This window comes from Daucus carota, chromosome 2 (assembly GCF_001625215.2).
Source record: "Daucus carota subsp. sativus chromosome 2, DH1 v3.0, whole genome shotgun sequence".
NCBI classification, from domain to species: domain Eukaryota; kingdom Viridiplantae; phylum Streptophyta; class Magnoliopsida; order Apiales; family Apiaceae; genus Daucus; species Daucus carota.
The window spans coordinates 52,037,783-52,061,894 of NC_030382.2; the positions used below are offsets into that span (position 1 = coordinate 52,037,783).

Sequence of the window (24,112 nt, forward strand, 5' to 3'; positions counted from 1 at the left end):
AATAATGAATAATGAACCATATTAATTATAAATATTGATTTTTGTCAAGTATTTTCACAAATTAAAATAAATAATATTATATATATATATATATATATATATATTGTGTATGTGTGAATTATTTATTTGAAATAAAACACTGAAATTTGATATTGTATTTTTTACTTAATAAAAATATTTAATGTGCTGATATAGTAAAAACTCATGATTATATATAAAATAATATTTTTATACCCGTTACATAAGAAATATTTTTATTTCATTATTTAATTTAATTTTCACTTGCCTATAATTTTAAATTAATTTGTATATTTTATGCGTGTGTGTGTATATACATATTTAATTAATTATTTAAGATATAATTACTTTAACTTTCAATTTTTATCATTCTATTTTAGTTTTTACATTTACACAATTATTGTTATACTTACGGTCAAAAAAATTTATAGGAAGAAAATGTTTTGCATCCGCCGAGGATAAGAATAATGTCGTGTAACATAAATTATTATATATAATTTTATATATAAAATATTAATGATAAATATATTATTTCATATTTATTTGTAATTTTTATAAAATTTCATCAACTTTATTGATTAAATTATATGTAACATAATAATTTAATGATAACAATTTAAATTTTATCTTCTATTTTTCATTATAAATAAATTAATTAATTTTGCTACTTAATCTGTATTATAAATTCTAAAAATATTCTATTTTATTGAACTATGAACTAATTTCAACCAAAATTATATAAAAAATATATAACAGAGGATTTTAAAAAATGGAGCTCTCTAAAAATGTTGCATTTTTTTTTATTTTTCTAGCGCAATACGATTTTCTGAATTTTTGTGATGATACGAATTATATAATACAAATACAAACTTCTTTTTTTTTATATGGGGAAATGCTATATCTAGAGCTGAATTTTTAATTTTCAAACAAACAAATCATTAAAAGACAAAACTGACCCGTGCATACACAATAATAGCAAAAGAAAAAAATAATATGAGGCTAATTTCGTCTTTTCCTGACTCTTTTGCTCGGATATAAAAAATCTGCTATCGAAATAACATTTCCCTTTTATATAGAATTACAACCTTCTTGAAAGAAAAAATTTCACTTCTACAAAATTAACTTTGAATGAATATTGGTCAATTATTATAAACTTTTAACGGTTCAACACGCATTTTAAATTTTTTATAAAATATAGTTTTATAATTTATTTTTAAAATTTTTAGTTTTTTATAAATATAAATATTATATTTTTTACATCTTTTTAAAAATAAAATAAATTACACAACATGCTTTATTGAATCATAAAAATTATCTGTAAAAAAGAATCATAAAAATTCGTGTAGGGGAGTACGGTATTAAAGGGCCAGAGCAAAAAAGGCCCGAGCAAAGATCTTAAGGTTTCGTATGGTTCATGCTTTTCTGCCATCATGTGTTTCGTTTATTCCAAACTCATACCTGCTGTTTGGTTAGATTTTCATTTCCTTCAAACAAGTACCTCAAATTGACAAGATATGAGATTTTCATACCTAGGGAGGAGGTAGATATGAAATATAAGTTTGAAGAATCAACTTTGTTTGTCTTATTTTTATTTTTATTTATGTCACTAAATTCAAATTATTAGTACTAACTACCAAATGAAATTGATGACTCAAATATATATAAAAAAATTATTTCACGAATATTTTTAAATTAATTATAATTAATCATTTAAAAATATTTAAATAAAATATTCTCATTCGAACCCTTAACCAAACACATGATATTAAAAATGATACTTAAACCTCGTACGACTCCAACCCGATTCTTCATTCCAAACCTATATCCTCTCTCCAACCAAACGAAACCCACTTTAAAGGATTCATCCCAAATCTGGACACCTGAATTGCCCCCTTTTGGTAAAATTTGTGGAAAATTGAAAACTCAAAGTTTCGGGTCTCTGGTAATTCCCATTCTTCTCCTACATTTATGCATCCACTCGTTGTTTATATGAAAAAACACACTTGTTTTTCGGTTACGTTCGTCGAATTCTTTCTCTTTTCTTTTTTTATTGAGCATGATGTGTATTGAAATTGGTGATGCTCCATTTCCATTTTTGTTAGTAATTCTTTTCTGTCGATAGTATTTGCTGTTTTGGAATTGGTGATATATGCCATTTAAGTGTTTGATTAAAGTTCCCTTTGAATTACTTATTATTTATTTCCCAATGATTGCTTTTAGTTTTGTATAGGAATTGTATTGCTGAGAAATACTATATCTTTTGTATCCACATGTTGAACTACCATTCTTGTGACACCAAGTAATTTGAGTTACTTCAGGTTTTTAATGTCCGGCTATATGTAATTGCCTGCTCAATTCGCGAAGTAATGTGGATTTTGTTGATTTTATTGGATATGTTCGTGTGTGTGTGTATACAAAGGAATGGCTCATGGGTTGACTACAGCTCTCCCTAATAAATTGTCATTTTCCTTTTAAAAATTTGAGGTCATGCATACAAATCACTAGTTTGAAGTACTTCGCAGAAAGAAAAGAATGTAAGTAACAGCAATTCAGTCCCCTGGATGATTTTTATATACTCAAGATTTTAGTTGCCACTTAGTTTACAGAACAGATTTTATATGTCCATGTTTAATTATTTTTTTTCTTGTCTATACTATTCTTAGGAGTATATCTTCTTTATGCATCTTTTTCATTCAATATGTTGATATGAAGATAAGAGCTAACTAGTTGTGGGTGAAATTACGACATCGTCTTTCAATTGCACTAAAAGGTTTATCCCTAATTGGACCATATAACATTCTAATGAATAAAATAGATACTTCAGAAGTTAGTCAAGAAAGCAAGGAAGAGGAAAACTGTCCAATTGTCTGTCTTGTCTCCTCTTTTTATTTTATTTTCTTTGTGCCTCGATGCTGATATAATGATGAGAGATTCGCAAACTAGTCGTAGGTGAAAATATGATTGTTGCATGGACTTTGAGTTGCACTTATGAGATTTATTCATAATTGCAGTACCTATCTTATAAACGAATAAATTCCTATACTTCAGCAGTTGGTCAAAAGCAAGGGAGGGGAAATGTTATGCCGTCGAAGTTTCTTGTCCTCTCTGAAGCACCACCGAGCCACTGGGTCCCTCTACCATCATTGCCGTGTATTACACAATGGTCCAGACACACTCGAGGAGTTATTAGACAGACACATCATCGAGAAAAAAGATAAATCCCGTGATAATGATGAAAATGAAATTGTAGCTCGACAGAGGCTCTCTAGTACTCGTCGAGAGGCACTGAGTCTCTATCGCGATATAATTCGGGCTACCCGATTCTTCATGTGGCCTGATGCCCGAGGTGTTTTGTGGCGTGACATTCTCCGAGAGAATGCACGAAAGGAGTTTGAAGATGCCAAATTTGAGAAAGATCCAGAAATCATCACCAAACTGCTCATTGGTGGAAGAGAAGCTGTAGAATCAGCGATTGACAAACTCGTAGAGAAGCAAAAGCAGCAGATTGAGAAGGAGAATAGTAATCGTGATCGTCACTAATTGGTATAACAGTATGTGTAAGGTGTGTCGGCATTCTTCTATTAGCTTTTATAACTTAATCATTTATCCATAGAATATGCCTGATCACTGATGTATGCATGTATTTTTTGTTATAATTGGCGGGTTTTTTTTTTTTTTGAATATCCTGTGGTTGTTTGGCAATGAGAAGCTAGGGCTTCTTTTAGTAAAAATCCGGCTTCTGCTTTTTCTTGACTCGTTTATGTAAAGAAGCAGAAGCCCTGGAGAGAAAAGTTGGAAGTTCAGAAAACTAGTTTTTTTTTTTACAACTTCTACTTATTTTCCATCTTCTTTTCTAATAACACTCTACTTTTTTTAATTACCAAACATTTTAAGTAAAATTATCACACTTGTATAATTTATAAGGTCATATTATCCAAATACTGTAACAACTTAATTTTCTACTTATTAGTTATAATCTACTTCTTTGCTTTAAGCAATAAATAACTTCTTTTAAGCTTAGCCAACCAGCCCCACTATATTTATTGAGCTAGATTTGCTTTATCAACTATGTTTTGTGTCAAAAATGTGATTTTTATAGACACGAATGGCTATGGCAATAGTGGTTGCGCAAAATATTATGTTTGTGAATTGATTTGTACAAGTAGCTTTCATTATACAATTTAAACAGATGTTGAGGACTTATGAGTCAACAATAATGCACTACATGAATCTTGTGTGGTAGTGAAATGTAATTTCTCATATGTTTTTTTATATTTGATATAATTTAGTTTTTCCTTGATGGGCATTAATTTTATTGTCCACCCCAACTACAATGAGATCACAACGTCAAAGCTGCAACTTGTACTATGTACATGAAGTTATACATGTACATATACATACATATACAACTACACACACACACAGTCATGTATCAATCTCATTATTCATCAAATATTTACTTAGTAAATAAAAAATAAAGTTTCATCATTTTCCTCCAAGAATTCGTTGAAAATTAATCATACAATTGAAACTGGTTTTACAGTAAAACCAAAGTGATGCGGCAGTAAAATCAAATTTAAAAATCAAAATTTTTGCATTGTTTATGCATGTTATATATGACTAGTATTCTATATTAGAAACAAGTTTTATGCATAAGTATGATTTGTTAATAAAATTATTAATGAGATGTTGAAGTAGAACCAAATAATTTTCTACAGGGCTTTATATAAGATGGTTTTCTATGAAATAATATATATATATATATATATATGTATATATATATATATATAGGGTAGCACTCCATAGCATACCCTCTTATATGGAGTTACGTAGCACACCATTATAAATATATACATAATATATATATTATATTATATTTTTTATGAAATATAATTGCAAATTTTGATTATTAAACCGAAAATGAAGTTATACAATTTTTTATTCCAAAGATCATCTAAAATTATGCAATATCTCAACATGATTCTATAACAGAATAATAATCATCCAGAATTATTCTGTTGTAGAATCAGTTTCGAAAATATACTTTTTTAATCAAATTTTAAGTGTTAAATTACTTAAAATAGATTTATTTTATAGTATTTTATATTAGAATCACGTTTTATATGTATTCTATAACAGAATTTATAATAAAATTGATGATTTATAGTGGCGCACTATGTAACTCCATATAAGGAGTCCCTCTCTAGAATGTTGGCATATATATATATAGGGTCTTACTCCAGTACAAACTCCTTACTGTACAAACATACAAACCAGTGATTATGACAATAATATTTAGTGATTAGCAGATTTTAATTTAACAAATACATACATACATCCATCACCACCGCCACCACAATCACCTCCAATCACCACCACCACCACGCACGACCACCCCACCCACCACAACCACCACCACCCACCACGACTGCCCAACGCCTCTCTCTCTCTCTCTCTCTCTCCACCATCCACCACCAACCACCACTGCCCAACACCTCTCTCTTTCTCTCTCTTACCCACCACCACCAACCACCACCACCACCACTACCAGTGGCTCTCTCTCTGTGGTTGTTCGCTCACCGATTAGTGCTATACACACACAAACACACACATTCACCACTTCTTTTCTCATCTCCCTCAATCGTGTCTCTCTCCCTCAATCGTGTTTCTAGCACTGCCCTCGCACCGGCGTCGCGGCTGCCGCCGGCCGCGCTGCACCACCACTCGGCTATGCCGCCCCATAAGTGCTCCCCTCCCCTTATCTTTCCATCAGACCCCCTTGGTAGATTTAGTGATTCTGTTCAATCATTTAGTGATTCTTTTCAAGTCATTTAGTGATTGTTTGTACGTTTGTACACTAAGGAGTTTGTATTTGAGCACTTGCCTATATATATATATATATATATATATATATATATATATAGGGATAGGATCAAATAAATCTTTTTTTGAGTTACAAACTTACAAACTTTTTTTTATTCTCCCATCGTGTTGATCCTTAGTATTAGAAAGTATCCATGTTGAAAATTCTTGAAAAAACATCACAATTTTTGAAAATATCGCATAAATAAATCGTTCATTCAACACATTTGTAACTAGGGTTCAACATCGGGGGTAGAGCACTAATTATCATTATGTTGAATATATCTATAAGGGTACTTAAACTATACCTCTGGGGTGTAGGTAGGGTCTAGAATCATAAATATTAGTTATATAATACGTTTACCTTAGTTCTTACATTGAAAAATTAGTTTATTTACTTCTCCAACACAATTTTAATCGATGTTCAACAAAATTTGTTAAAAAAATGTTGAACTCAAATTATATATTTGTTGAACGCATAAAGTTTGTAAGTTTGTACCAGAACCCACCCCTATATATATATAGGCAATTGCTCAAAAAGAAACAACTAAAATAAATTCTAAAATGGAAACCAAGAAAACCTATACCTAAATGACCACACCCACCCCCTATATGTCATCACCCACCTAGGGCCCACCCTCACCCCCACTCAATCCACCTCGGGCCCGCTAGGGCCTCGCCAAGGCTCCTCACAGGCCCTGGACAGGCTTCAGACAGTGTTAAAGAGTCAAACCTTGGCCCCACCATGGTCCCACTAGGTCCCGACCCGGCCCTATTAGGCCTTACTTAGACCCCGTCTAGGCCCATCTCAGGGTCCATCCCCGGTCCCAAAAACCGCATCATTCTACTTAATCGCATTGGTGTCCATTTAGTTTCTATTCTAGTAGTTTCTATTGGAGTAGGACCCTATATATATATATATATATATATATATATATATATATATGTTATCCTTCCATAGGGAATCATCTTATATAAAGTCTTCTAAAGAACCATTTGGTCAGAACCACTTTGGACAAAGGTTCTGCTATAGATCAGTTTGGATATTATGATTAATTTTCAATAGTTTTTTGGAGGAAAAATGATAAAACTTTATTTTTTAAATAAACTAATTTAATATTTGATGAAAAATGAGTTGATTTATGTACTTTGTGTGTATATACAGGTGTTCTCTACAAGAATCTATATAAAGTGGTTCTCCATCGAGTGTGACTCTCTATATATATGCTAGTGCTCAGATTGAAACCAAAATTGAATTTGAAAGTAGAAATTGATTTAAACCCTTAGATCATCTAATCTGATGCCCCTCTAGTAGGCATCACACACGATTAAAATGCGCTCTCCTATACATAATCACACACAATTCCCTCCGTTTTAAATTTGATTTGCACATCAAACGGTGAGCTTTTTTTTTTTTGAAATCTGATTTCAGTGTATTTTCTTCATCTCCCAACTATCAGTCTGCATACAATATGTGCTATATTTCGACGAGATTTAGGATTTTTTTTATTATTTTCTATTTTTTATTCTAACGAGGATTCTAGTGGAGTAAGACCCTACACACACACATACATAGAGTGTAGAGCATACTATTCTATCTGTAAATTACTTGCATTTGAGTACATGGGAGTCATTAGTAATTATTAGTATTGTCATTCTTTTCTTTTTCTGGTTTAGATACCTTTTAGTTCTCTCTCAAAACTTGTATATAATGTGAGAGTTTCACGGTTCTAAGTCTTTTGCTAGTTAAAATTTATTTTATGTAGCCTTTATGAGAGAAACGGTCACAAACCTGCTCATGAAAGGTTTCACCATTAATGTAATGTTCGTCCATACTTTAGGGCCATCTTTCCGGTGTTTGACAAAAATTCTCTTCAAGTGCAAATTTCAAGTTTGGCTCTTTCGTAAACGTGTCTATTTTTGTGAAAAAGATTTAACTTAGTTCATAGAACTCAAACACGCCACCATAGAAACAGCAGATGTATCTTTCTTTTTATAGAGAGAGGTTTTTTTTTTCCAGGTTCTTTAAATAGTTATTATATAAGAAGAATTCTGTTTCCCGTTCCATAGAAACTCGTGGAAGAAGGTACATTGTTGTTTTAGAACTGCATTTTGCTGCAGTCTCTCATAAGTCATACCAGTTATAGTGCTTTTCATGCTTCTAGACTGTAGTTCTCAGAATCGCTGATTGCGCTGCATTGTCTCGTAACCACTGTGCTCTCCATGCTTTTAGTTCTTAGTCGCCAATTTACTGCAATTCTTGTACTAATGATTGTGTTTTTTCATGCTTCTAGTTTTGGGCCTCTGATGACCCACTTGACAGCTTCAACAAGTACTCTTCTCTGATCCTAAATCTGTTCAAATCAAGACGTGAGAGCATCAAGAATGAAATATTCCAAAATCAAAATTATACCTGGGGATAATCTCCATTCAGAGTTCTTATACAATGTCAATAGAAAGTCGTTTACAAATCGGATTTTGTTGTATAGCATCCACTTTGCAATGGATTATATAAACCACCTGACTAGTTGAAGTTTTAGTTTATGGACTTGGTCTATGCACTAGTTAATGAACATTTTTCTCCGCAAACCAGCTACAAATTCTGTGACCTGTTGCTCAAATATTCTTAGAGCTTTAATTGACCCGGTCTGTAATATATATTCTTTAAATGGTGTGATTAGTGTTTATGAGTCTAATTGCTCGACTGCCTAATCTGGTGTATCATGCATGTAGCTGTGATAATTCAGTTTGAGCTCCACTCAATAATAATAAAATGTGAAATTTATGTCAGGACTCAGACCCACCCGTTTGTGTTTCTCTTTCCCCATTTTCTGTGGATATGAGTTGAAATTTTTGCAACACAAAAAAGAAAAAGAAAACAAGAATGAGTTGAAATTGGTGAAGCCATATGTTACTTGCAGAATCAGATAAAATCAGCCACTTATAAGAAGCGGATCAGAGTAGATTTTGATTGCCAAGAAAACATGATCCTCAAATCATTCTGAGAGATGAGTAATGAATTGTTTATACCCCGGAATTTAATGATCAGATGCTTCTTTTCAAGTCTTTAGTGTTCTTCCTAGAACGCAAGGTTTAGTTCGTACCATTGTCCCCATGTTTTTGATTATCTTATTACTTAGATATGTTTTCGATTATGTTATTACTTGATATCTTCAATACGGGGAAGTAATCATTAACTGAATACTAAAAATTCTGCTCCTATTTTTTTAATTAATTACATCGATATAATTGTGATGCATGCACATGTATTCTATTTAAGTAATCATTAACTGAATAATAAAAATTCTGCTCCTATTAATTCGAAATTTTATTAATCATTGGTGCCCCACTGCTCAAACTTTTACATAATTTTTTATATATAAAAAGACCCATAGTTAAATAAAAGAAATGCAACTGTCGGGCTGATCTAACGTAAATTTGTGCACCAATTACAGAAATCAGATCGGGACTTGTGAGAATTTCGTCGGCTGAAGCGAAGTGCAACATAACACTTACTGTACCTTTCTTCCTTTTTCAAGTTGAAAGGGACCGGTATGTCAGCAAATCAAAGGATATATAATTTATTAGTTTCTTTAAGCTCTAAAATTGAAATTTATTCCTTTTTCTGAGGTAATTTATTTTCGAACAAGTAATGACATGTATGAACTTCATGGTGAAACCATGACTACGAGTGTGCCGACATATTTGGAAAAGTTTTGAGCTGCTTTTAGCTTGAAATCAAGTATCATGTTATTTTTCATATAATTGTATTATTATTATTATTAATTTAATCGGATTCATGGTTATCCAACAAATCTATACTATACTATTAAAAGTTTGGTTGGTGAAATAAAATGGATTGTATTATTATTTGAAATTGTCAAAATTATATTACTCTGATTTAGTTCATTTAATGTTTTGAACTCTAAATAAAATTGAGCTACAATTTATTTACTACTTCTAAAAGTTATTAGTCAAATTTAAAATTTGAGTTTTCTATACATAATTTATATTGTCTGCGCATTTTTATATTTAACCTTGTTAATTCTGTCCAAAATTAATTCCGTTTTATCATTTAAGAAATTAGGGCAGCAACATTTTAAAATTTGGTTCACATCCCTAAAATAAATTTTTTAAGAAAAGAAAATTGGTCCACATCACCGGCGTGCGATACCCGTTTCGATCACGTAGGCAGAAACCTATATACTCAATTCAATGTGTCAGTTCCACGAGTACTCCCTCCTTCCCATTTTAACTGCTTTTTTAGAATTTGATTGTTGTCCCAAAATATGTGATTTTCTCTTGTTTTCATACACTATTTGGTAGATGAATTTCAATTTTACCCCTCATTAAATGCAGCTTATATTTTCAATGCAATACAAATGGTATTTTAGTTTGACTTTTATTAAGAATAGCTAGGTAAAAGTATTCAAATAAACACCACAATAAATGTAAAAATTGGTTTGTGTGCATCTCTTTAAAAAAACAGTTAAAATGGGACAGAGAGAGTATTGGTTACGAGCTTAGTATATATCATCTCGAATTTGACTTTTACTGGGTGTTGAGTACTTTTAATTTATTTTTTTTAATTTATCCAACAAGTAGGAAAAAAACGGTACTCTCTCCGTTTCAAATTACATGTCCACTTTTAAAAAATCACATAATTTAATAAAATAAATTTTGAGACAAAAGAGGTGTATTAAGTTATTAATTGAACATATGATGTATAGTTGATTTTAAAAATATAAATTTGAAATATGTGAAAGAGTGTTGATTTTAAAAATACAAATTTACGTTGAAAGTTGAAATGAAGAAGTATTTTAAAACATATTTTTTTTTTCTGAATAACAAACGGGAAAATGAGAGTAATAAAAAGGGTATGGTATGAACAGGGGGGCATTTAATGATGTCAACGTCAAATGGGGTATGGTAGAGAAGGAGGGGGTATTTTGGTAAAATCAAAAAAAGAAATTATGTCGGTCTCTAACTGTGGTTAGATTACAAGCTAACTAACTCGTGAATAAGAGCGTCGGTGAGCCCGTGCCGTTGTCACCCCCTCTTACGTTTTAGAGAGAGAAATTAACAGCCCATGGAGACTTTATTATTTTAGAGAGAGGGGGGCTGTGTGTATTATATATGTGCACACACATTGTATGTGTTTACGCGTGTGTATAAACTATAAACTATAAGAGAGAGAAGTCATATAACTAGGATTGATTGTAGTAGTATATAAGCGAGGCAAGCTAAACGCAATGCTTCTTAAATTCTGAGAGAGATTGAGAGAGAATAGGTGATGACTTTTTATAGAGAGAGATAGTTTCTGGAGAGAGGAAGTGAAATTTACAGAGAGAGAGAGAGAGAGAGAGATGGGGGAGTCGAGCGATTCCGTTTCCATTGATATGGAGACGATCTCGCTTACTGGGAAGGTATAATTTACACATATACGTGCATTCATTATTTTGTGTGCGCACTTGTTATGTATTGAATTTACAGTTTATGACACTTGCTTCAAGTGTTTTTAAGCTGTATATTCTCCTTAATTGTTGTTGTGCAATTCAAGTTTTTTGATTCATCATGGCCTCATGATCATGCATGTGTGTGTATATAAGCAAGATTATGTTATGCTTTATATAGAATTGTAAGTGCATAAATTGTATATTCCACAGCTTGAGTTTTTCCTATTGTTTTTGTTGAAGATTAATTGTGTGTTTGATTGCATTCTCTGCGTTTGGAACATTAAAATTGTTCAATTGTTTTGAGTACAGTACTCAGAGGATCAAAGGATTACTAATTATTGTTTCATGTCAATTTCGTTTCCGCTGTATTTATTGCTTTATGTTTTTAACTATTCAGTAGTTAGCTGGCATCATTGTACACCGTTAATGTTATCATGACATTTTTCGAGGTCTCTTTTTGAAGTAACTGTTGTAACCCAAGTATTCTTTGGATTGCCAGGTTTAACCAAAGTAAAATAGTTACTGACTTACTGTAGGGATCTGAATCTGTTTTTCTGTCATGAATCACTAGTTTCTTGATAATCACTTTGACTTTTACAGTTCAATTTTTACCCATTTGAAAATTGTTGACTATACTACTCATTTTAATGCAACTGTTGGTTATTTGGCCTTAAGTTACGGAAGATTGTTGTGGGGGGTTTCTTTGTTGTTCTTTACATTTACACTACCCCTAATAAAAGGCAACACAGGCTTAAAAGAGCATAAATCTTGACCACTGCACATGGGATGAATAATTCAGTTGCAAGCAAAAGATGCCAAACTTGGGTATAAGTGATCTTTCCGCTTTTTAAGTAAATGACTTCCATGAGGTCTTGGACTTAATGAAGGTCTAGTTTTTAATCTAATATGGTTTAATAATATGTTTTAGTATGTGTTTAACTGAATGTGCTTTTATCCATTTTCTTCAGGACTATCTGATAAAAACTAGTCATGGCTCTATTTCTGTTGCTGTGTATGGAGATCGGGACAAGCCGGCTTTAGTTACTTATCCTGATCTGGCACTAAATTGTGAGTGACTCGATGAAAATCACTGTAATACTCTTTGCCTATATAAACGCTTTGACAACGTTTCTTCAAGTTCTATTCCATGTAGTTACTCAAATTTGTTACTTGTGAGGCCTGCGCCCTGCAGACAGGCTTTTATCCATTGTTTTTTCTCCAAATTTTTATATTTCGGTAAACAAAATATTTCTTCTAAGAAATAGTAAGTATTTAATGCAATATGGGTTAGCTATCGGGTCTTTCTAAGTTGCCACTTCCCTTTATATTTAATCAAAAAATAAATATATCGGTCTTGGGATGATTTGTATGGTGCAAATTTGTTTTTTGCTTCTTCTACACTTGGCTAGAAAAGTTATTTGAAGATTTTTGTTTGAACTTCACATTGATCATAGATAATGTTGTTTTGCACTTGTTTTTCCAACCTCAATTGTGTGCTACATTTTACGTTGAGATGCTCTCTTGTTTTATTGTATTAAAAATTTAAGATAATTGATTATAGATATATTTCAACTACCAGATATATACGTCTAATTGAAACTAAAGTCTGTTTCTTACTTCTCTTTTTGATTAAGCAGATGTATCCTGTTTCCAAGGGCTGTTAATGTGTCCAGAGGCATTTTCATTGCTGCTTCATAACTTTTGCATTTATCACATTAGTCCACCTGGGCATGAGGTCAGTAACTTAACAACTTAGCTGATCAACTTATTATGCTTGCAGAATATGTGGTTGTGCTTAAATACTTTTTAGCACCATCAATAACAGTGTTTCTTATTTAGTACCATATTCAAGAGTTATTGCAGTTGGGAGCTGCTATTATGATACCAGATGATGCTGTGTTATCTGTTGATGACTTGGCAGATCAGGTTGCTGAGGTTCTTGATTTTTTCGGGTAAGCAATTATTGTTCCGAACATCTCAGTTTTCTATTTCTTTTCGGTTAGGAGCTTCTTAATCTCTTTATTATCATTATTTCCAAAAAAGTTGCATATGGTTTTATCTCCTAATTGACTTGCATTTTTGTATTCCAATATACAGACTTGGTAAAGTGATGTGCATGGGAGTAACAGCTGGTGCTTACATCCTTACTCTGTTTGCTGTAAGTTGATGGCCTTATATAGTATGCTTAATTTTTAATGCATGGATTGTTTTCTATAAGTCTTTTACAATGGAGGTATTGATGTTGTGCATTATTGGCAACAGATCAAACATTCGTGCAGGGTACTTGGTTTAATACTTGTGTCCCCTCTATGCCAAGGACCCTGCTGGACAGAGTGGTTGTATAATAAGGTAAAATTTTCAACCTTTTGGTTATTTTGGAGGGTAAAAAGAAAGTAGTTGGGAACTGGAACAGTGACTATCTTATTCTTACTCGAGGATCAATTATTTACAGGTTATGTCAAACTTACTGTACTATTATGGCATGTGTGGTTTAGCGAAGGAGTTGTTGCTCATGCGTTACTTTAGCAAGGTATCTTTCTGCTCAGAATCCATATAATTATATACCCAATTCTTAACCAGTTGTAGGCTCATTAGATATATAATGAATTATAGGATGTTCGCGGCAATGTGCAAGTACCAGATTCGGATGTTGTTCAGGCGTGCAGAAGAGTATGTTTCTGTTTTTTTTGTTTAAGTTCATAAGTGTAGATAATGATACTTTATGGGGCACCTTCTTGATTTCTGCAAGTATATGCTTCCTTTGCAGTTTCTAGGCGAGAGGCAAAGTCCGAATGTCTTGCGACTTCTGGAAACTTTTAACGGGTACACAGCATTTTAGATATGAAATTACTTTCTTTCATGTTTAGTTGTTTACACCAGGCCTGTAGAAAAATATTGTGATTTTCTAGTAGAGTTTTGTTTATTGGGGTTCACATCGTGTCTGGAATACAGTATTTTCGTTATAGAGTTGCATGTGAAAGATCCTTGCACCATTACAATCCTTTGCTAGGTCTTCAATATGATAGGTGTTACTATTAATTTTCACTTAATAGCTAATATAAGCATTATTTGGTCGTGTGTGTTATTAAGTATGACGTCAACCAAGAGTTACATGATACAGAGATATCTAACGAAGTATCATACCCTTGAAAGCTAGAATTTGGAATACTTAAAAGTTATAGTAGGGCCCGACATTGAGCATACTGTATGTTTTGCGGTTGTACAAAAGGGTGCACTCGCCACTCAGTACCAATGGACTTAAGTTCTGCTCTCTCTAGCAGGAGACCAGACATCTCCGAAGGGTTAAAGAGGCTGAAATGTCGGTCATTAATATTTATTGGCGAGAACTCTCCATTCCACTACGAGTCCCTTCACATGACTTCAAAACTAGATCGAAGATACACTGCCTTGGTTGAGGTATGTACACAATCTTATCGTGCCAATCTCACTTCTAGATTGTATGTCAATATAAACACATGTAACATGAGGTTGTACCTGATTTTTATGGTTGTCAGGTTCAGCATTGTGGGTCCTTGGTAACAGAAGAGCAACCTGATGCAATGTTAATACCACTAGAATACTTCCTTATGGGGTATGGCTTCTATAGACCATCTCAATATACTCTCAGTCCGAGAAGTCCCTTGAGTCCGACTTGCATATCTCCTGAGCTTTTCTCACCGGAAAGCATGGGCTTAAAGTTGAAACCTATAAAAACAAAAATTTCTTTTGAAGTTTGAAAAACTTAGATATAGGAGCTATGGTTTTGTAAAATGTGTATCAACTATCAACGCAAGTGTTCGTGTATCAAAGATTTGGCTGTGAAACTGTGTATTATGTAGAGAAGGGAAGTGATTGAGGATTGCAAATATGGAGAGGATAAAGGTGGAGGGGGTACATGCATTAGAAAAGGCATAGCTTTAAAGTTTTGTACTGCTGAAGATTAGCAGAGTAATTACGTGTAATGATATAAACAAGTATATGGCTCGTGAAGATGAGTGGGAATACTATATACATATAGTTAATGCCAATCTGCGATGCTTGGCTATTAGTACAGGCTACTTGTATTTTTGTGGCAAAAAATTTGGTCTCCCTTTTGACGAGGAAGTACCTCTGATCCAGGATTAGCCTCTTTCTGTTAATGGTCCTGTTCCCTGACAACTGTGTGTCAAGAACATTTAACCAACACATTGCTTCCACCGTTGGATCAATCCAACAGGATCCAACGACTGGGACAAAAGAAAAAAAAATTAAATGATCTGCGGGTTTTTTACGCGGAAGGACTGAAATGACTGGGAAGCAGTGTTGGTTAAATGTTTCATGAAAACAGTTGTCAGGGAACAAGACCCTTCTATTAAACTCTTAATTTTGAAATCAAAATGAGCTACTTCGGATGTTTAAATTTAACTCCTTTTTCTTTTGCAACATTATAGACGGTTGTAAATATTGGAAAACATACTTAATTCCTGTATACAGTGTTAATTAATTGAATAATAATTTATTGATTTTATTATATTAATGTTAGATTAATATATATCTTTTTTGTTGAAGGAAAGATTAACATATAGCCACTAGTCGTATTTGAGAAGTCCAATATTCAGTTAAATTGATATCCAAACAACGGTCCTGATTGTAATCTAATAATTCAATTATTATTACCAAATAATAGCGTAAGGGTTCCATCTATGCTACAGAAAACAGTTCTAGTTATCTATGGCGACAGAAAACAGAGTCCTTGTAACAACTGTTCTTGATTTTATGCAACAAGTGTTCTTGATTTTATACGTTCTTGTCAATAAAACTCATGATATATAATTAAGTAATTGGCTATAAATATTTAGCAAGCAATACAAATTCCTCAAGAATCTTTCTCAGATAGCTATAACCCAAGGGGCAGTGTACGTAAAAACACAGAGAGGAGAGCGTAAGCACTTCATCATTGGACTATCCATCGCTGACCCTCAGGATGAGAGTCAGCTTGCATCTTTCAACATTTATTCTGTTCCTAACAATTCTAAAGTCTGGTTTTTTAACATCAGATTCTCTAATAAACCACCAACAGAACCTTGGTAGCTGTAGCAGTTTATTCCAGTTAATATATAACATACAATTTATTACATAATCTACTAGTGTGACAACCATAAGCCAATACAGGCATACAGGTTACAGCCCAACTGTCCCATATAAACCAACTGTAGACTTTTACCAGACAATAAGCAAGTTTTGTAATTGGGGAGAACAAGATTAAGTGAGCACCTTTACAGACCTAGACCTTGGACGTAAAACTAGTAGACAATCAGAGGCAAGCAAGCCCGAGAATGAACATGCTTGCTCAAATTACCAGCAAAAGACTTTTAATCAACCACAAAGGCTTGTAGCTTAATACTTAAAACACATATAATGACATTCTTACGTGTCTACACTTGTATCCTATATGATCAAGCATGCTCTACCACATTGTTGAATCAGATCATTCTAAATCTTTGGCTGTCGATGTTAAAGCGATTTTTATGTTGGCTATTAATTTCATCACCGTTCTGACAAATTTTCCTCCTGTTCATCTCTGAATACATTTCATCTATCATTGGTTTCCAAAGCCGAACTCGAGCATTTATAAACCAATTAGATACCTGAATATGAAAAAAAGTTGCGAAGGTTCAATTTAATGTTTCAGAGTAAAAAATGGATAAAATGATATATTTGATTGCATAGTTTAGGTCTACAGTTAGCAGACACAGACTTAGTGGAGGAAATAATATCAATTGTGTAGTCTAACGGACAATTCTATTTTATTGGAATAAAATAATAAAATATACTATAAGATGAGGAACGTGATTGAAAAAATTGGTCTTGTACATAAATAAATTTGCAACTTACTCAATCATTGAAGGTATTATATGCTAAATAGTAATATAATAAATTGTGATCATTTTCAAAAACTTCTTCTCATAAAATGCAGTTGTGATTTTTGATAACTGACAAGTTTCAACATAGGGCTGAACTAATAGAAATTAATTGCATAAATAACATTTGCTGTCTCTGCCCAGGGCCGGCTCTACAATAAGGCAAACTAAGCAGGGACTTAGGCCCCCAAACAAAAAAGGGCCCCAAATTTTTAAAACCCTTTTATATATATCTGCATACATAAATATTAATATTTGTTTTATCAAAAATTTGTTGAAAACAAACTTTTACCAAATAATTTTAATTTTTTTAATATATTTGATTGATATAAAAAATTTGATTTATTATTTAAAAATGAGAATAATTAAGTAAAGTATCATTTTTTTTGAAAGATTCTTGAAATATAAATTATTTTTATTATGTTTCTATTAATAATATTTATCATATTTATATGAATATTTGTTCAAAAAAATTAAAATATATATATATCATGAATAATTATGATGAAATTAGTGTTTGAGCTTGTCTTTTCAGTTTTCACTGTTGTGTGTACATCTATTTATAACTCTTCCTCAACGACTAGCTACTGAACTATTATAATCTTTTTTTGGTATCTTTCTCATCTTCATCGTTTAACATCCAATATTGAGATAAGGGTCTTGTATTAATAAATTTATATTATATCAAAAAAAAATTATATATAAATATGGAAGGCCTCATTTTTAAGTTTTGCTTAGGGCCCCAAATTTGGTTGAGCCGGCCCTGTCTCTGCCACTGCCAGAAGGTAGCCGTGTGCGTTGAAAGATTATTTATAAGAAGTTCCAGAATATAGAGAGAGAAGGGAAGCATGAGGGACTATAACTATATGGCCTGCTAAATCATTAGTAGGACACTTTAAGTATAACAGATACGCAGAAAATACAAACACTAGCAGGAGAGCTAGTTACCTGGCTTCTTGTCAATCCGCTTTTTACCGCAAGCAAATGTTTGTCTGCATCTTTCGGATACCTACAACCATTAATTTACTTGATTGAAAAGATCTTTGAAATTGTTGAGAAAATAGCATTTCATTAAAACTATCTGCAGTTAATATCAAGAGAGCATTCTTGTGTGCTAAAAAACAACCTCAGCAACATAAATTACTCATAACAAATAAATGCTAGAATCTTTTAAGGTAAAGTGCTTACGGATGAAGAAAATTCTGAAACATCCATGCCCTTAAAACTGAGACAGATCTTTCAGGCAGGCCTCTTTGGGGTCTCCATAATTGATGGTCTTTTTGCCTCAGCTGCTGGAGGGCCCACTGCTTCTGAATAAAAGATGTTTCAAATGACCTCTCCTCTTCTTCACTACCTCCTTCGTTTACATGCACTCCTAAAGACAGAATATAATTGCTTATTCTCTCCCGCAGGCTTTGATACAAGAGAGAGATAGTTTGAAGAGCAAGTCGAGCATGTATTTGAGGATCCAATTCAGTTACAGCATGGAATGCTGATATTACTTTATGGATTTCATCCAATGATTGGTTGTATCTATTATCCACCTGCATTTTAACCATATCATGAAGATGAGCATGATGTTGAACTAAAGATTTCAGTGCTTTCATTGAGTACAAAAAATCATATTGATGTAATATATAACTGTATATGTGTGTGCGCACGCGTGCGCATGTGTCATGTGTATTAAACAATAACAAGATTCCAAACTGAGAAAAAAACAAATTACCAGAAATAGAAATACTTATGTTTGGTGATTCACTTTCAAGAATTTTAGATTGGAACTGAAAGATGAAAGCATGCTTGAATTTCGAATATTAATTATATTTCATGCAGCAATCCAATCTACTAGTTTTATATGGGGTTGCCAAGCTCACTATATTTCAAACTAAAATTGTAATTGCCAAGAGTTTTTTGTCGAGAAAATACCATCTCTAGTAAATTAATCAAATGCTTCTTCTTTGCTGCAGCTTCCTGTTCACACGTCATAAGGTCATTGCCAATTGTTCCCGTTACTGTTTTTTGTCTTCCAGTGGACAGATTAAAAGAGAATGAGAAGTTCTCCTCTGGTACAGGCGCACTAGTTGGGCAGCTTGAACGACCGGAATTTCCAAGTGAATACCTTGCTATTCCTGCAAGAATTTCTTGCATCTCACTAAGAAATCTTCCGCCTGATAAGAAATCTGAAAGCTGGACAGGATTTTTGCCAAAAGTTGAAGACATATTTTTGCTGTTAAAGGAAGTTTGCTCTATGCCCAGTTGTTTTCCATGCAAAGACTGGCAACTTAAACCCGAAGCACTCATCCCTGAACAATGTTCTACAATTGTTGTTCCCCCAAGTGTTGCAGGCTGGCTTGTTAGAAGACTCAAGGACAGCCCGTTGCTATATTTGGAGGAGTCAGAGGTATTATCAGAGCCTATGTTATTTTCTGATGATGTCCACCCATTATGGTCCATGTTTCCCATGTTCTGGTAAGCTTCAAGTCCAATCCTCTGGGGAACTGTCCCAGCCGATTGAGGAGCAGCAAACTTGTGGGAGCCCCATTTACAGCTAACATTGCCAAGCATCACATCATTATTATAGTCCATAGAAGTTCCATATGAACTTTGTACTAAATCAGCATATTCGTTTGAACCTAAAATTTCTGGAACTTCTCTATGATGTCCTGAATACCCCAGCCTCTCTATATCATTTAAATTTCTATGATTCCCATATCTTCCAGCCAAAAGGGTTGCGAGGGAAGTAGTAGAATTGTGCATTCCTGCCATGAATCGAACATCAGCCTCTTTGTTACTTGGTGAACCTGGTGGGCAGATTGAGGTATTTCCTGTGACATTTCTGCCAGGTTGTGGACCTTTAAGAACCAGTGCATTAGAAGTATCAAACCCAGCATGACTTGTCAACTGATGGACATCATGAAGTTCATCTGGGGTTTCAACTTGCATCACAGAAAGTGCTGGAAATCCAGCCATTATCTGGTTTTGGTTGGTTAGATCATGTGGATGGGACTGAAGGAAGGAAAACAAGGTGGAAGACAAAACATTTCCACTTCCAGCAACAGGGTTCTGGTAGACCGTGTCTGCTGGCACACCAAATATATCGTTATCCATTATAGTATGCGAGAACTAAAATTTGAGAAGAACCTTAAGAGTTGGAAGCTTCTTAGTACATAACATGCCACTTCTGTTACAAAAGATCTCTCAATTTTCAGGAAACAGGTTACAATCAAGTAATCTTAATGTCCTAATTAGCTCTGCACCACTCAATAAGCTTGCAAGTCTGCAACAGGATGTGCAAAAATTATTAGTAACAATCAGCTCAGGCGAGAAGACAAATGTTAAATATTTGAAAGGTAGAATATTTATCATTTCCTCTGCAAAACATGTATCTTTTGTATATGCAAAATGATAGCAAACTATGAATAAATATCAACAAAAAATAAGAAAAAACCAATTTTAAAGAAAAATCATATACCAACTTATTTTAGCTGCCTATCAAATCTTGTGACTAACATGGTGAGAGTACTACTAGGTTACACAAAAGAATCAAATCAACTAGGATCAAAATTCTACCCAACACCTTCATGTTAATGCAAATGGGAGTACATTACTCACCTCTTTAACATGAGGCCACTGTATAGAACTTAATTACCGGAACAAGAAAGCCTAGACTATGGTGCCTAACTTCATCTAAAGCTTAAGCGACACATATCCATTCCTAGACATTATATACATATGTTACTAACTGTTTATATCAAAATTCAAAGCCTAACCTCACCAAAAGTGTAATAAAGTGTACAGTTATTAACTGTATGAGTTTGGCAACCTAGCTTGTGGTCAATCCAGGAGAGCTTAAGTTGCGACACAAAAAAAACACAAAATTGGAGAATTTGAGTTCTCGCTAGAAAAGCTATAACCCCTAGCACATAGGTGGGGCAACTAAGTAACAACATTTAGGCCACTTAAAAAGAAACGATCTGCCAGTTCTACATAATGGTTCCCTGTTTTTTGAGTGTTTATCTTCATCTTATTAAAAGAGAATTTCAGTGTCATTACTTGCTACTGTAAATGTTAATCATAATGCTGTATTGCACCTTTTATCAGAAAATCATGATGCAGTTAAAATCAACTAAACTACAAAGATAAAACTAGAGCAGTAAGATATTTCAACATTGTCCCGGTATATACCTCACCTTCAAACTACAAGAAACGTCAAGGAAAACAAATGCAAAGTTAGACCAAAAAGCCGAAGATACATGTAAAGAACAATCAAGATACATTAGATCAGAAAAATCAGCCACAGAGTTTAAAGATGATCCATAGAAGAGAATGCATAACTGGCAACCTTTATGCACATACAAGGGAAGTTAAATTATGAAACCAACCTTTATGATTGCAAAGAATGTGGATCACAATTCACCACAAGAGATCAAATTCTTGGACATGTTGGGGTCTTGTTTAACATTGATCAGGTATATAAGGGGTCATGCTCATAAGAAATTAGAAAAGGGAGAGGCAGGGTGGGCAGTTTCTGTATGAATTGACACACCTATATGTAGTTTTCCTCAAAGAAACCAAAACAAGGCAATGATGTACAAAGTTCAAAAGAAATCATTGTTTTCCCTTTCTCCCAAACAGTACAAAATCAAAAGTTAAGAAACAGTGCTAAAAGAGAGGTTGAATGTTTCTCCTTTAACATAAACAACAAGATGTGAAAGCACACAAGGACTCATGCACTCACATTGCCATCCTCACAAACTCAAAAAGAAATGAGTGCAAAGCAAATGCAAAAAAGTGGTTTACTCTTTGCTTGCATGAAAGAAAAGTAACAAGAACTATGTATGTAGATATATCTCTCTTGTACACTACACAAACCCCAAGAAACTGGAAAAAGTAGTAGAGAGTCAGAGGTGATGAATAATCATGATCACTCTGCTCCTTGAGTCATCTCTCTCACCCACACAAAGAGAAACTCAAAATGCCCACTAGACTTAAAAGCTCATAACACAAAATAGGATCCTGTAAACCAAAGGACAATCATCTGAGGTGCACCACATAAAGAAAGAAAGAGAGCAATAAAGAGCCAAAAAAGGGCTGTGCAGAGTGTTAGAAGGATAAATGGAATGGACCCATATTAAATAAGACTCAACACAAACAGACACAAAAGAGTAAAAAACAAAGACCTACAGTGAAGTACATACATTATAGATAGATACATCAGCTGTAAGTATAGGTACAGAACATGAAGGTGATTACTGATCTTTAATGGTGCAGTGCCACTCATTTCTGTTGCAGCCTTTAAAGAGGCCAGAGGGTCCCATCTCTCCCTCCTAATCTTTTTAAAAAAAATAAAAAACCCATCTTTACATTGTCCTCCTTAATACCCTTCATTATCTCTGATCAAACTTCTGTTCATGCAGAGACTTCTGAGCTCAGATTTTAAGGAAAAAGAGAGCTTTACTTTTGCTAGTACAATAAAGAAAAGAAAAGAAAGCAAATGTGATGAGAAAGAAGAGTAGAAATGGTAACAAAGTTTTATACTTTCTTGCTTGAAGTCTAACAACTAAGAGGATATGGCAATTAGGTGGTGCTACAAGTTACTTGTGTGCATGTGTGTGTTTCTGCTCTGTGTGTGGTTCTATTGAATGTCAACAGTGTTCAGAAGTGAAATGAGTTCGGATGATGACGTCAGAGAAGACAAAAAATGTAATGATATGAGTTGGGTTTTGTGAGAAGATCTAATGGATAGATACACTTCGCCTGAATGTATTTATTGGTGGTGTGGTCACTGGTCAGTGGTGCCAATGCCATACAACAATTTAGTAGCTCCATGTATTTTTATTTTTATTTTTAATGTTTTTCGCTGATTTGTACCGTATTACCGTCCCTTTGTGTTTACATACACGAGGAAGGGTTATTGTTCGAGAATTTTTTATAAATTATTTATCTAAACTTAAAATATAAATAATTAAGTATTATATTATTCACTTGATAAAAATAAACAATAAACCAATGTAATAATACTTGTATATAAATTAGTTTTTCTCAAATATTTACGTCCATTTAGATGACATATCTATTTAAATTTAAGACACTAATAAATTTTATTTTGTGATCATCATATAGAATAATATTTTTCAAATATGATTTATATCATTACGTAATTAAATTTAAAACATTTTTTCTAAGATCATCTCCAATCACAACTCTATTTTATAACAACTTTATCTTAATATTTTACCTTTTTCACTACATATCACCATTACATTTCCAACCATTATTCTAGATATTTCTTCAAACTTTATTATATAAATATTATATATGTACATGCATACAATCACACATATACATAAACTCAATGTCTCAAGAAAAAAATGTGTAAAATCAAGTTGCATTGTACTTTGTTTATTATTGTTTCATATTTCATTTTTACAATGTAGTTTCAAATTTGAAACTAAATCGTTAAGTACTTCATGTATGAAGATAGATTTAAAAATGGTTGGAATCACTATTTATTAGTTTTGACTTTAGAATTAAAGACAAAATTGTCAAGACAATATTAGAGATGCCCTAACACTATTATTTATTCCCCAATTAGTTTTCTTTATTCTCACAATATCGATGTTCAATTTTGTTAGTCCTCTTCGTTGAAGGTGTTTAAATTTTTATTTAGACAACTAACTAGGGGTGTAATTCGGGCCGAGCGAGCCGAATTTCGAACTGGGCGTAATTCGAGCCGAGCCAGCTCGTTTAACTAATCAAGCCTAAATCCCTACCCGAACTCGACTCGTTTAATTTCACGAGTCGAGCGGCTCGTTTAGCTAAACGAGCCGGTTTTAGCGAGTCGGGCGAGCGGCTCGTTTAATTTTACACTTAATC

At 33.2% G+C, this 24,112-nt stretch overlaps 3 protein-coding genes across 11 annotated transcripts; 2 read left to right on the forward strand and 1 right to left on the reverse strand.

The window, feature by feature from the left end:
- The first annotated feature begins 1,786 nt into the window (after nt 1–1,786).
- LOC108206532 (uncharacterized) lies at nt 1,787–8,576 on the forward strand. Of its 2 annotated transcripts, none has more exons than XM_017376861.2 (3): nt 1,787–1,960; nt 3,067–3,580; nt 8,175–8,576. In XM_017376861.2, exons 1-2 carry the CDS (start codon nt 1,790–1,792, stop codon nt 3,556–3,558), a joined length of 663 nt encoding a protein of 220 aa, XP_017232350.1. In that variant the 5' UTR covers nt 1,787–1,789; the 3' UTR covers nt 3,559–3,580; nt 8,175–8,576. The 2 variants fall into 2 exon arrangements, with proteins under 2 accessions (XP_017232350.1, XP_017232351.1); XM_017376862.2 differs by having other exon boundaries at nt 3,070–3,580.
- A 2,331-nt stretch (nt 8,577–10,907) lies between these two features.
- LOC108205645 (protein NDL1) lies at nt 10,908–15,384 on the forward strand. 8 transcript variants are annotated; one of them, XM_064088073.1, is made up of 12 exons: nt 10,908–11,306; nt 12,086–12,161; nt 12,305–12,404; nt 12,974–13,071; nt 13,176–13,288; nt 13,434–13,494; nt 13,599–13,685; nt 13,789–13,866; nt 13,950–14,006; nt 14,104–14,159; nt 14,615–14,753; nt 14,852–15,384. In XM_064088073.1, the coding sequence occupies exons 2-12, from the start codon at nt 12,123–12,125 to the stop codon at nt 15,071–15,073; spliced, it is 1,050 nt and encodes a 349-aa protein (XP_063944143.1). In that variant the 5' UTR covers nt 10,908–11,306; nt 12,086–12,122; the 3' UTR covers nt 15,074–15,384. The 8 variants fall into 8 exon arrangements, with proteins under 8 accessions (XP_063944143.1, XP_063944141.1, XP_063944144.1 ...); XM_064088071.1 differs by lacking the exon at nt 12,086–12,161 and having other exon boundaries at nt 10,910–11,306; XM_064088074.1 differs by lacking the exon at nt 12,086–12,161 and having other exon boundaries at nt 10,911–11,306; nt 13,200–13,288.
- Nucleotides 15,385–16,648: 1,264 nt separating this feature from the next.
- LOC108206331 (homeobox protein BEL1 homolog) lies at nt 16,649–22,984 on the reverse strand. The gene is made up of 5 exons (XM_017376591.2): nt 21,619–22,984; nt 19,163–20,513; nt 18,425–18,780; nt 18,185–18,245; nt 16,649–16,963 (listed from the first exon to the last, which is right to left on the reverse strand). The coding sequence occupies exons 2-5, from the start codon at nt 20,342–20,344 to the stop codon at nt 16,799–16,801; spliced, it is 1,764 nt and encodes a 587-aa protein (XP_017232080.1). The 5' UTR covers nt 20,345–20,513; nt 21,619–22,984; the 3' UTR covers nt 16,649–16,798.
- Nucleotides 22,985–24,112: the final 1,128 nt, after the last annotated feature.

Bases quoted from the DNA above. Each gene is read 5' to 3' on its own strand.
- LOC108205645 (XM_064088071.1), top strand. From the start codon at position 11,247: ATGGGGGAGTCGAGCGATTCCGTTTCCATTGATATGGAGACGATCTCG. The intron at 11,307-12,304 runs GTATAATTTACA...CATTTTCTTCAG, and splicing joins CGATCTCGCTTACTGGGAAG to GACTATCTGATAAAAACTAG. The intron at 14,007-14,103 runs GTATGTTTCTGT...CTTCCTTTGCAG, and splicing joins TTGTTCAGGCGTGCAGAAGA to TTTCTAGGCGAGAGGCAAAG.
- LOC108206331 (XM_017376591.2), bottom strand. From the start codon at position 20,344: ATGGATAACGATATATTTGGTGTGCCAGCAGACACGGTCTACCAGAAC. The intron at 18,246-18,424 runs GTAAGCACTTTA...TAATGGTTGTAG, and splicing joins TTTCAGAATTTTCTTCATCC to GTATCCGAAAGATGCAGACA. The intron at 16,964-18,184 runs GTAACTAGCTCT...TTTCATATTCAG, and splicing joins GCGGATTGACAAGAAGCCAG to GTATCTAATTGGTTTATAAA.
- LOC108206532 (XM_017376861.2), top strand. From the start codon at position 1,790: ATGATACTTAAACCTCGTACGACTCCAACCCGATTCTTCATTCCAAAC. The intron at 1,961-3,066 runs GTAATTCCCATT...CCTATACTTCAG, and splicing joins CTCAAAGTTTCGGGTCTCTG to CAGTTGGTCAAAAGCAAGGG.